Source organism: Hyla sarda, chromosome 2 (assembly GCF_029499605.1).
Source record: "Hyla sarda isolate aHylSar1 chromosome 2, aHylSar1.hap1, whole genome shotgun sequence".
Lineage (NCBI taxonomy): Eukaryota > Metazoa > Chordata > Amphibia > Anura > Hylidae > Hyla > Hyla sarda.
In genome coordinates, this window is record NC_079190.1 from 81905215 (window position 1) to 81919316 (window position 14102).

At 42.4% G+C, this 14102-nt stretch overlaps 1 protein-coding gene across 4 annotated transcripts in view; it reads left to right on the forward strand.

The window, feature by feature from the left end:
- The window catches only part of CACNB3 (calcium voltage-gated channel auxiliary subunit beta 3), a 223442-nt gene that overhangs the window by 160148 nt on the left and 49192 nt on the right, over positions 1–14102 (forward strand). For 3 of the 4 annotated variants that reach the window (XM_056562249.1, XM_056562248.1, XM_056562247.1), the window contains exons 3-5: positions 8955–9077; positions 11903–12018; positions 12099–12169. In XM_056562249.1, coding sequence (XP_056418224.1) covers positions 8955–9077; positions 11903–12018; positions 12099–12169 — 310 coding nt within the window. Of the gene's footprint in view, positions 1–8954; positions 9078–11902; positions 12019–12098; positions 12170–14102 lie in introns of those variants that run through there. The other variant, XM_056562250.1, reaches the window with a different exon arrangement.

The window sequence follows — 14102 nt, forward strand, 5'->3', positions numbered from 1 at the left end:
GGTCCCCCAGCAGGCTTCAGTGATGTCATGCCTGCTGGGAAACTCCCACTTTCTCCTGTGAGCAAGAATGCAGGTAAGATACAGAGCTTCTTAAAGCTCAGAATTATTTTTTTTAAGGATGGGAGGAGTGTTAGGAGTAGTTAGGGAACATAGCCTGTGTTAGTTTAGAAAAGTTTATTTGGTGACAGGTACTTTTTGAAGTTAAGCAATACCACCAAGTTGGTTTAGTTATGCATGCTATCATACTGTATTGCTAAGTAGTTTTGTGCGACTTCCAATGGTGCCTGAAAATGAAAACCTTTTCATCAGTCTGTGAATTAGAATTTTTTATACAAAACTTTAAAAGGTTCAATACATTTCAAGTTACATAAAAAGCATTCATACTGTTTAAAACCTGAAAGGCAGCAAAATATTTTCTATTATAGACTGTATCTATAATACTTGAATTAGAAGTGGTTATGAATGTTCTTAGGAGAAAAACTCAAATGTTCACTGTTTTCCTTCCCTCGGTTATCCCAAAAACCTCAAAACCGTGACAGCCACCGTGCTCCTATTAATGCAGCCATAGTGCCACCATAAGAAACAACTTCAGAACCCTGCATATGAGTATAAGCCTTAGTGCAAGCCTGCCTTACCCACTCATAAGTAGCATAGTGCCCCATCAAAGACAACTCTTATGTCCTCTGGAGCAACAACCCTGCACCACCATCAGTAAACACCACAGTGCCAGACAAAATACAATTCATGAGTACATAGAGTGGTCCTAGAATGTTTATGAACACTTCAGTCCCTGACAAGTCCTAAACGTAGAGTACAAAATCAAACAAAGAAGTAAAACATATTAGACTTGGTAATTTATTTATTGAGGAAAATATCCACTGCGGCACATCTGTTGCTGATGCTCATCATTCCGGAAAAAGTTTCAAAACCATTTCTAAATAAATTCAAGACCATTGCTGACCAACAATCATTATGTCAAGAGCAAGGAGTATAATAGCCTGCAAGGTCACAAAGAAACCTATGCAAACCTCTCAGCATCTGAACACCTAAACTAGATAATGTTAATGTTCATGAGTCCACCTTCAGGAGGACACTGAACAACAATGGTGTGCATGCAGGATTGACAGAAGTTGACTGATCTCAAAAAGAACATTGCTGCCCAGCTGCAGTTTGCTAAATATCACTTGGACAAGTCAGAAGGCTATTGGAACAATGTTTTGTGGATAGATGAGACCACAATAGAGCGGTTTGGTTTTAATGAGAAGATTTGTTTGGAGGAAAGAAAACATTGCATTCCAGCATAAACAAATCACACCATCTGTAAAACACGATTATGGTAGTATCATGGTTTGGACCTTTTTTGCTGCATCAGGGCCATGACATCTTGCCATCATTGATGGAACAATGAATTCAGCAAGGTCTAAAGGAAAATGTCAGGACATGAATCTCAAGAGTTCATCGGTCATGCAGCAACATCACCACACACAAGCACACAAGTTGTTGTACCCAATAATGTTTAACCCCTTAAGGAATTGAGGTTTTTCTGTTTTTGCACTTTCGTTTTTTCCTCCTTACCTTTAAAAAAAATCATAATTCTTTAAATTTTGCACCTAAAAATCCATATATAATGGATTATTTTTGCGCCACCAATTCTGTTTTGTAATGACATCAGTCATTTTACCCAAAAACCTATGGCGAAACAGAAAAAAAATATTGTGAATTTCTACTCAGTCCATTTTTCGGTAAAAATGACACTTTCTCTTCTGTAGGTCCATACGATTTAAAATGATACCATACTTGTATAGGGTTGATTTTGTTGTTCTTCTGGAAAAAATCATAACTACATGCACGAGAATTAATACATTTAAAATTGTCATCTTCTGACTCCTATAACTACATTTTTTTGCCTATGGGGCGGTATGAGGGCTCATTTTTTGCACCGTGATCTGAAGTTTTTAGCGGTACCATTTTTGTATTGATGGGCCTTTTTGATCTGTTTTTATTCATTTTTGCATGATCTAAAAAGTGACCAAAAATACGCTATTTTGGACTTTGGAATTTTTTTGCATGTACGCCATTGACCATGCGGTTTAATTAACTATATATTTTTATAATTCAGACATTTCTGCGTGCAGTGATACCACATTTTTATTTACACAGTTTGTTTTTTTTAAAATGGGAAAAGGGGGGTGATTCAAACTTTTATTAGGGAAGGGGTTAAATGATCTTTATTAACTTTTTTTTTTTTTTTGCAATGTTAAAGCCCCCATAGTGGGGCTATAACACTGCACACACTGGTCTTTTACATTGATCATTGTTAAATCATAGGATAACAATGATCAATGATCCTGCCGCTTGACTGCTCATGCCTGGATCTCAGGCACTGAGCATTCATTCGGCGATCGGACACACAGGAGGAAGGTAGGGTCCCGAACAGCCAACTGAGCTAGCCGGGAGTAGTTTACTTTCACTTAAGATGCGGCGACCAACTTTAAACGCCGCGTCTAAAGGGTTAATCATTATTATTTTTCCCAACACAAAAACAGCCATTTCATAACAATTTTTTTTTTTAAATCAAATACCCTCTCTCCCCTTCCCTATCCCTCCTTCCTTCCCATCACCCCCCGAATCAACTAGATCACCTCATCCATTCATTATCAATTTTAGGAGCTACCTTGTTCCCTTTATAATAAATGGTCTTATATCTTTTTATCTGTTCTACCTCATTTTGCCATTCCTTTACAGTTGGGACTTCCGGTGCGAACCACTTCCTTAAGTTCCTTAAGATTAAAATTTTAGCTATCCGGAAAATTTTTAATATAGCATGGTTCCTTGTTCTGCCCATTAGCCCTATACCTAGGATAGCTATCTTCACATCAAAATGGATTTTAGTTCTTAACTCTCACTCCACTGTTTTATACACAGTCTTCCTGAGATTTGGGGCAATCCGACCCTATTCTTCTTTGTATATTATAAAGAAATTTAGGTGTATATGGAATCCTATGTGCAATTTTATGGTGCATATTTAAAGAGGACTAACTAATATTTTTGAATACTCTACCCCCCCCCCCCATTATTCTTCATCAAGCCGCTCTGCTGCCCATTTTTTGTCTACTCTTGGGTCCTTTCCTACCAATTAAAGCTTTTACAAGATTTTTATATATCTTGCCCAGAACTTTCTATGATGTTGCCTAAAAACTGAATACAAAATCCATTAACTCGTGCTTACAGATTTCCCATCTAGGGTTCCTATTGTCTTTCACAAAAGCACTCCTCACTTGATTATACAAGAAAAAACTCTCCTGTTTCAGATTAAATTCCCTAACAAGTGTGTCCCAGTCTACTATCGTTTTCTTTACAATTAGATTATTAACTCTCTTAATTCCTTTATTTTCCCAGTTGACATACCCTTTTAATTTAAGAAATTCTACAAAGTACCCATTATCCCATATCATAGTGTGCTGTAAACTCCCTTTTATACCGATTAATCGCCTTGTGTATCTCCATATTTTAATTAACATGTTACAGGTGGGAATACTTTTAACTCCTGTGTGAATAAATCTACAATTTTCTACTAATTCAAACGTCGTGTCCCCCTTACATCCAAATTTTCCGAGAAATTCCTTTATCATTCCGTGCTCAATCCCCAGATGTTCTAATTGTGCACCTATGTAATACCATTGCATATTAGGTATTCCGAATCCCCCATTTTTCATTGAGGGGCTTAAAGCGGTACTCTGCTGCTGCTCAGCATTTGGAACAAGCTGTTCCGAGCGCTGGAGCCCTTGCCGGGAGCTTGTGACGTCATAGCCCTCCTCCTCATGACATCACGCCCCCTCAATGAAAGTCTATGGGAGGGGGAGTAACAGCCCTCACGCCCCCTCCCATAGACTTGCATTGAGGGGGTGGGGCGTGATGTCATGAGGGGGTGGGGCTATGAAGTCACGAGCTCCCGGCACCAGCATTCAGAACAGTTTTTCTAAACGCTGAGCAGCGGAGTACCCCTTTAAGAATTCCTGCTTCCTTTGTGTTTCCTATTCCATATTAAATTCTTAATCTCTTTTTGGATTCCTTTAAAATAGTTTTCCCCAACCCATATTGGTGCTGCCCTAATCACATGCAAAACCATAGGGAGAATAATCATTTTTACCAGTAGAATCCTTTCTGCCATATTCATGGATAGTTTGTTCCAGATTTTAATTTTAGCCCTCACCTTCTCTAAATAATGGTCTAACATTTAGTTGGGCAAAATCCTCTACTTTCTTAGAGATTTTAATCTCTAAGTATTCAAGGAACTCATGGAAAACTTAGTTTTGGATATCTGATTTTTAGGATTAATTAACAGTTATAACAGAATCCTTTTAGATGCAGTTATTGCTACACCATGTGGTGATACCAGATACTGAGAAAAGGTTCACAAACTTTCAAGCACCACTGTACAAGGATATGCTTGCCTGCTCAAGAATCCTACATGATTTCCCTTAATAGGCAGGCAGCAGAAAATTACATGTAGTCAACCAGAAGGCACTCCAAATCTCTCTTCCACGTCTTAACACTCTATGAATATTTTGGCTGGAGCTTTGTTGTACACATTTGTCCCCACAAATATCCATATTAAACGATGACTGGTTATATTAGAGGTTGGTTTCCATTAACACGACCATTTCAAATGGAAATAAAAATATTTTTTAAATGTATAACGTGGTGAGCAATGTAGTGATTATCACACTTAAATGTATTGTTCTCCAGCAAAGCTCTCCTGCTGAAAACCATGGCAGATATTACAATTGGCTGCAATTTACATTGAATAATGTGAGCTGTAGTTAACTGCGCAATTGCTGTACACTCTGTAATTATATCACTACATGATGCCTGGATTAAACTGCTACTCGAAAAAATAGACATGACCAAAAAATTTCTACAATGATTCAACATTCTAGAAGTGGATTACTTGTTACAGTTAATTAAAACCATGGGGAAAATACTTGAAAAGTATTAACATTTCTTCTGTGCCTGGTACTGCAGCTCTGCTATTCTCCTGATTTTTGGGGGTACTGGGGGTTGGACCTCTACTTTATCATACAAGAAAGGCTATCACTGTTTGTCTCAGGGAACCCCTGTAAAGGATTAGCTGTTTTACTAATTATTACAAATTTAATTTGTTACTGTAATTTATAAAATAAAAAAATTTCACACAGGCATGTCAAAAGTTTTGATCAGTTGGGGTCTCAGTGCGAAGACCCCAACAGATTTCTAAATATAGCTGAGAGAAGCACGTGGCTGTTAACTTCACTACCCAGCTGGCTGCCTGATCTGACTCATTGCAGAGGACAGGCTCCCTTATACATTTATGGAGCCAGTCCAATGGGGCGGAAGTACAGCTTCTCCCATCTATATCAAGAAATTTGTGAGGGTCTCAGCACTAAAACCTCAACTTATCAAATCTCAAATCTCTTGACATGTCTGATTTTTGTGCCTAAAGTTTTATTAAATGACAGTAACATTTTGAGTATTAAAATGTGGTGAATGTTAGCCTTAGATTATGACAGTCAAAGCATGCTCTGACAAAGTCCATACTATGTTAAGGCAGTTTGTCCCAGATAAACATCTGCAAACTGTCAAAGAAAGGGCCGACGTATACCGTAGCACACTGCAACTAGACCAATCATTTTAATATCCCGATCACACACTGCGCTCCGGCTGTGAGAGCATGGTTCCTGAATCCCCGACTGCCGGCGGGGCTGGAATTTGCATCGCGGGACGCACCCGCATGCGAATCCCAGCTCGTCACTCACCATGCTCCGCTGTCGCCTCCTCCTCTGTGCCTCGGCTCCGGCGCACGCATCCCCATCTCCTAGGGCATGTGCACGCCGGAGCTCTGAAATTTAAAGGGCCAGTACGCCCGTAGTTAGTTGTTACACCTGACACTACATTATAAATTCCCTGCACCTCCCACACTTCCCTGCCGGATCTTCAGTGCCCCTAGCCTGAGATTAAGCGTTCCATATTGCCTGTTGCCTTACCCTTGTATCCAGACCTTCCCGCTACGTTATTTGACTTTGCACCTTTGCCTTGACCTTCTGCTATGTTTGACTATGCTATTGCCTTATCCTTCTGCACCTTGCCTTGCCTAGCCCAGCTACCTGTGTGGTCGAGACATGTTGGGGGTAGCGACCTGGGTGTCGCCTGTCGCAGCAAGCCTATTGTGCCTTGCGGCGGGCTCTGGTGGAGACCAGTGGCACCTTAGACTCCACTCCCCGATACGGTCCGAGTCATCAGCCACACAGGTTAGAGGATCCACATCCAGCTCCGTAACACATAGTTAGCAAAATTCTGTCCAATTCTCATGCATATACTTTAATTTAGCAGAATACAACAATGCTGTCTTCGTCAGTATCAAATCCAGCTAAATAAGCACATATATGTGGGAGGTGGCCTGAACATATTTTCTTGGCTGACTACATTCTAGCCATTTAAAATCAATGTACCCAGTGCATCCCTGTATGCGTCAATTCCCCTTGTTTTGGCATGATGCCGATGTATACCTGGGATGCACTGCATTAACAAAGTGTGAACCTAGCCTTAGAATTCTGGGACTTACAGTATAGTGCAACGGGTCACTTTCATTTCACACAATTCCCCTCTAATTGATAGTCTAATATGTTTGCAAATCACTTAATTTACCAAAAATGACTCATTACCACCAAAAGTAGTATCTTAGCCACAAGTTGCCTCCCTTAACTGCAAACTGCTGTACACTGCCTGCCAGGGGAATTCTGTCTAGGAACAAGATGGAACACAGGAAGTGGAGAGGAAGCTGTGCACTTGCAGTCTGTGAGACTGGCTACCTCTTCCAGAAGGTCCACTCTGTGCCTAACATGTACACCAACGCTTTCCTTTCCTCTCATCTCAGATCACCCATATAGTTCTGCTATCTTCCCGTAACGTCTCCTTAGTCTGCAGGCTTGTCATCTTCATAAGCAGCCATTGAGATGTTAGTGTAACCTCTTCCTTGCGTTGCTGCTGCTGTTTCTTATCTTGTAGATCCAGTGCATTAATAACTCTTCCCATCCCCCCCCCCAATACCTTCTTTTGTAGTGTACTGTAAATCATCCTCCAGCACAGCAGATGCTGTCTTGTGATTGGCCACAGAAATAAAAAGGTAGCACAGGTATACTTAAACAAAAGTAGTGGTCGACTTTGAACTAAACCTTTTTTACATTCAGCCATATTTAATTGGAGTTATAGCATACCTCCCTAGCAAAGAGGGACAGGCCACGCTGCTAAGCACACTCACGGCTATGCTCTTACCACACCCTCAGTCACGTCCTGACCACGCCCTCAGTCACGTTCTGACCACGCCTTCACCTGCAGAATTGGCATACCTCTTAACAGCAATAATTTCAGTCTGTCACCTAAGTTTAGGAGGATTATCTATACTGACAGACTGACAACAACCCCCATCATTACCACTACAGACCATATAAGTGATTACATACAGTTATATCAGGTGACTGACAACAACCCCCATCATTACCACTACAGACCATATAAGTGATTACATACAGTTATATCAGGTGACTGACAACAACCCCCATCATTACCACTACAGACCATATAAGAGATTACATACAGTTATATCAGGTGACTGACAACAAGCCCCATCATTACCACTACAGACCATATAAGTGATTACATACAGTTATATCAGGTGACTGACAACAACCCCCATCATTACCACTACAGACCATATAAGTGATTACATACAGTTTTATCAGGTGACTGACAACAACCCCCCTCATTACACTACAGACCATATAAGAGATTACATACAGTTATATCAGGTGACTGACAACAACCCCCATCATTACCACTACAGACCATATAAGAGATTACATACAGTTATATCAGGTGACTGACAACAGGCATTTACAGTCAAATGCTGAACATGTGGGGGCTGTTCTGGGATGGCGGCACATCACCCCAAAAGTGGGAATATCCTGCCGGATCCTGGGCAGTTTGGAGGTAGGGTTATAGTCACACTCTGTGACATTCAACACAGGTCAGCCATGGAAATTCAGAATGGATGTATCATAGAGCACGTCAATAGGAAAGAAAAAAAACTTGTGTATTAGCACATTCTGGGCCTTTTGAATCTGCACCATTTACCCATCACAAATTGCACCCAGTTTTAAAATTAAAGGGGTACTCCGCCCCTAGACATCTTATCCCCATCTTATCCCGCTGCTGGGGACCCCGGGGATCGCTGCTGCAGCACCCCGCTATCATTACTGCGCAGAGCGAGATCGCTCTGCACGTAATGACGGGCAATACAGGGGCCGGAGCATCGTTACGTCACGGCTCCGCCCCTCGTGACATCACGGCCCGCCTCCGTCAATACAACTCTATGGGAAGGGGGCATGGCATGAGGGGCGGAGCCATGACGTCACGCTGCTCCGGCCCCTGTATCGCCCGTCATTACGCACCGAGCGAACTCGCTCTGTGCAGTAATGATGGTGGGGTGCCGCAGCGCCGATCCCCGGGGTCCCCAGCAGCGGGACCGCGGCGATCTGACATCTTATCCCCTATCCTTTGGATAGGGGATAAGATGCCAGGGGCGGAGTACCCCTTTAAATGGTGTAATCCGTATGTAATTCCATGCACCTTTTTATGGAGAAGTTTTTTCAATACGTCAGATACTATGGCCTAGGTAAAGTGCAAGGAATGGCATTTGTTCAACTTCAATTTACAGCTTTAGGGTCTATTCACATGTACAGTATTCTGCGCAGATTTGATGCACAGGATTTCAAGCTGTGTTCAGTCATTCAGTTAAAATCTGCAGCAGAAAATCCTGCACATCAAATCTTCGCAGAATATTGTACGTGTGAATAGACCCTTAACCTACAAGTCATCTACAAGAAACTTTTGCATTTCTTTTCTTTTTTTTTCTGTAGCTTAAGCCGGTTGCCTTTGCTGTAAGGACCAATGTCAGTTACTGTGGAGCTCTGGATGAAGAATGCCCAGTTCAGGGAAGTGCTATCAATTTTGAAGCCAAAGATTTTCTACATATCAAAGAGGTGAGTATAATAATACATTGCATACCACAGAAAGCCACAACAATATCACAGTAGCTTGTTTTAAAATATTCCCACTAGAGAGCACTGATATAGGTACTAACAACATTATATAACATGTAGACAGTATAACCATTTTGAAGCAGCACTGATATTCTTAATTTTATTTGTAATTTATAAAAAAAAAAAAAAATATATATATATATATGGTGGTAGGTTAGCGCACGGACATACAATACATAAAAAAGCACAGGCTTGCTATGATTTAAGTGTTATCAGATCTAAAATGCATTAAAGGGGTATTCCGGGCAAAAATATTTTATCCCCTTTCCAAAAGATAGGGAATAAGATGTCTGATCGCGGGGGGCCCACTGCTGAAACCCCCGCGATCTCCCTGCAGCACCCGCATTCTATGCGGGGACTGCGTCTCTAGTTTCGGAAACCTCTGGGACTAGGGACGTGATATCACGCCACGCCCCCTCCATTCATGTCTATGGGAGGGGGCGTGACGGCCGTCACGCCCCCTCCCATAGACATGAATGGAGGGGCGTGGCGTGACGTCACGTCCCTAGTCCCGGAAACCTGGAGGTTTCCGAAAATGGAGATTCAGCACCCGCATATAATGCGGGTGCTGCAGGGAGATTGCGCGGGGTCTCAGCAGCGGGCCCCCCGCGATCAGACATCTTATCCCCTATCCTTTGGATAGGGGATAAAATATTTTTGCCCGGAATACCCCTTTAAACTCTGGTCTTTTCCTGTGCTTTTTTGTTTTCTGTGTGTTTACCTGGCGGAATGTTTGCATTTTTTAATCACAAATAAAATGAAGAATTTGTTTAAATAGAGTGCTGGCTCAACACTTTTCACTTCATATAGACAGCTGCACACTTGCATTCCAGGTAGAAAGTATAATTGTACACTGTATATTTTTTACTTCAACTCCTCAATGGTAAATAAGAACTGAAAACTAGGTGCAAAAGATTTATCTTACTGCATACAAGATGGTTCTAATATTGGCTAGACATTTAGTGACCAACATTTCTAAAGACTGGCTTATTTGGCAAAGTTATTGGGGGAGATTTATCAAAACCTGTGCAAAGGAAAAGTTGCCCATAGCAACCAATCAGGTCGCCAATTTAATTTTTACAGAGGCCTTGTTAAAAATTAAAGAAGCGATCTGATTGGTTGCTATGGGCAACTGGGTTACTTTTTTTTTCTAGACAAGTTTTGATAAGTCTCCCCCATTAAGTGGCAGAAGCCTCTTAATATACTTGGCACATTTTTTAGTGTCCTGCACTGATTTGGAAATATACACCAGGTAAAAGTTTGTGTAGATTTAAATATATATTTCATGCCAATTCCTGGCAGAAATTAGAGTAAACGTACTAGACAACTGGAAGCCATGCCCCCTAATGTAATACCATGCCACTGTTTTTGCTAAAGTGTCAAGCAGTGCAAAAAAAGGTGAAAACTTGCAAATGTTTTCCCAAAATTAGGTTTGCACAGAAATGTACAACTTTTGCATGGGAGTTTTCTGCCATCAACACCTTGTTAAATCCCCTCCTTTGTGTCCTACCTAACTGCTCTACCTTCTAGCCTGTTATTCACATTCCTCTACATGCCACTCGCGGCTTCACAAATTGATCTAACGAATACATTCTGGGTTTCTGTACACATCTTGTATGTAAACATTGTTTAGGTGGTACATAGCCTTCCTTAGACTTGTAGACTTTTACATTCTATGTTCAGGTTGGTCTAACAAACCCTCTTCTGGTTGCTCTGTAGCTAAAAGGGTCCATTTTGGCATTGCCATTGTTTGTTTGCCTATGGTAGGGTAAATCCATCAATATATGATTGGTGGGGGGTCTGACCTTTGGGATCTCCATTATTTAGCACATTGGAGGGGTTTTGTGTTACTTGCTGTTACTGCATCTTGTCCCATTTAAAGGGGTACTCCGCCCCTAGACATCTTATCCCCTATCCAAAGGATAGAGTATAAGATATCTGGTCGCAGGGGTCCCACGGCTGGGGACCCCCGCAATCTCGGGTGTGGCACCCCGCTGTCATCACTGCACAGAGCAAACTCGCTCTGTGTGTAATGACGGGCGATACAGGGGCAGGAGCATCGTGACATCATGTCTCCACCCCCTCGTGATGTCAAGGCTCCACCCCTCATGATGTCACGACCCGCCCCTCGTGACATCATGGCCCGCCCCTTTAATGCAAGTCTATGGGAGTGTTGTGATGGCCATCACGCCCCCTCCCATAGACTTGCATTAATAGAGTGGGCGGTGATGTCATGGCCCGCCCCCTCGTGTCGTAACAGCCTGCCCCCTTAATGCAAGTCTATGGGAGGGGGCGTGGCGGCCGTCACGCCCCCTCCCTTAGACTTGCATTAAGGGTGTGGAGCCGTGACGTCACGATGCTTCGGACCCTGTATCGCCAGTCATTATGCACAGAGCGAGCTTGCTCTGTGCAGTGATGACAGCGGGGTGCCGCAGCAGAGATCGTGGGGGTCCCCAGCGGTGGGACCCCCGTGATCAGATATCTTATCACCTATCTTTCTGTTAAGTTAACAGAATGAGGTAAATTTCTGGAGAACCCCCTCAAATATGGTGAATTATGACTTAGCAGACTGAAGAAAGGGAGACTGCTGTGTGCTACAACCTCCACTTTGTTACTTATGTACTTAGGACCCCCAGAAACATTTACTTAGATGAAAGTACAGTTGTATGTGACCACCTGTCCATGACACTTATGTTACATTGTATTCCTCCAGTATTAACATAAGTTATTTTTGTTTGAAATAAATGTATTTTATTACTTCCCAGAAATATAACAATGACTGGTGGATCGGGAGGCTAGTAAAAGAGGGGGGAGACATCGCCTTCATTCCAAGCCCTCAGAGGCTAGAGGCCATTCGACTGAAACAGGAGCAGAAAGCTAGGTAAAAGGTCTTTACATTGGCGCTACAGCTCAATAAGTTATATGGTTCATAGCCAAAGTAATGGATTTCCTTGTATTTAGGCGATCTGGTAACTCTTCTGGTTTAGGAGACATGGTCTCAATCAATCGGCGTTCGCCTCCCCCGTCAATAGGTAAGGACTGACTTATTTTAATTTTTTCCTGTCACCATGTTTAGTTATCAGTTTGGAGTATTTTGGCCTCTTTTATGCTTCTTGCAAGTGTAACAAATTGGAATGGAATAAAGAACAGGCTGTTTGCATGTAAGACAGAAGCAAAACTTGACTTCTATAGGTTTTTCCTGTAACCCTAAAGTTTCTCACACAGCTTAAAGGGGTACTCCGCCCCTAGACATCTTATCACCTATCCAAAGGATAGGGGATAAGATGTCAGATCGCGGGGATCCCGCCGCTGGGGACCCCCGGGATCTCGGCTGCAGCACTCACTTGTTGCGGCTTCCGGAAACGCTGGAGGCTTCGGCTCCCGACCATGGTGATGTGAGATTGTGAGGCCATGACTCCACCCCTGTGTGACTTCACACCCCGCCCCTCAATGCAAGTCTATGGGAGGGGGCGTGACAGCCACCACGCCCCCTCCCATAGACTTGCATTGAGGGGTGGGGTGTGATGTCACACGGGGGCGGAGTCGTGACGTCACAATCTCCCGTCACTGTGGTCGTGAGGCGTTAGGATGACAGCCTCCAGCGCTGCCGGAAGCCCCAACAGGTGGGTGCTGCAGCCGAGATCGCGGGGGTCCCCTTCGGCGGGACCCCCGCGATCTAACATCTTATAACCTATCCTTTCGATAGGGGATAAGATGTCTTGGGGCGGAGTACCCCTTTAATGCATATGACCCAAGTCAATTGCAAAGCAAAAAAGGATTAAAAAACTACATCAGTGTAAGAGCTCAGGTTTTATTTCCTAACAGGTTGTGGATTTGAAAAGGTTGCTAAGAATAACATTGCCTCCTTTTACATGGCCTGAGGTGCACTGTAAACTAGCACTGATCTTGTAGATCGGCACTCTTTCGAGGAGCCTATTAGAAGGTTGGTAAAGAATACTAGGTGCAGTCTATCTTTTGTTCCATGTAATGTGCTTCTTTCCCCATAGGATGTTGTCCTTGTTGGGGAGTACAGGGCAGGGTAGAACAGTTCTTTAGACTTAGCAATACACCATACTTCATTTTTTAATTAAAGGGGTACTCCACTGAAAAACTTTATATATATATATATATATATATATATATATATATATATATATATATATATATATATATATTTGTAAATTATACAATAAGCAAGAAACTAGGTCCAGCAACTCACCGCCGAGATGACTGAGCAAATTGATGCCCAACGAGGAAGCAGGTGGACAGGTGGGTGTTACGGGAGGCTCAGAGGCGAATAACCGGTTTGTTTCGTACAGGTGTACTTCATCCGGCCAAATGTACACCTGTACGAAACAAACCGGTTAGTTGCCTTTGACCCTCCCATAACACCCACCTGTCCACCTGCTTCCTCGTTGGGCTTCCATTTGCTCGGCCATCTCGGAGGTGAGTTGCTAGATCTAGTTTCTTGCTTATTGTATATTTGCTTCCCTATTTCTTTGATCTTGGCACCACTACTGGACTACAATTCTATTATATTGGATGGACTGCATTGTTCATTACTTCTGATACGTGGACTTAAGTTTTGTTTGTTCACATATGGACTTCCACCCTTTGAGTATTACACGTGGGTTTGTTATGCGCCTCCCTTTATCTTCTCTTTATTTACGTAAGATTTGTAAATGACTTAATCCTTACAGTACTTTTCAGCTGCTATATTCTCCACAGGAAGTTATTTTTCTTTTTAATTTCCTATCTGTCTGACCACAGTGCTCTCTGCTGACACCACTGTCCATTTTAGGAATTGTCCAGAGCAGGAGAGGTTTGCTATTATTTGCTCCTACTCTGGACAGTTCCTAATATGGACAGAGGTGTCAGCAGAGAGCACTATGGTCAGACAGATAGGAAATTAAAAAAGAAAATAACTTCCTGTGGAGAATATAGCAGCTGATAAGTACTGGAAGG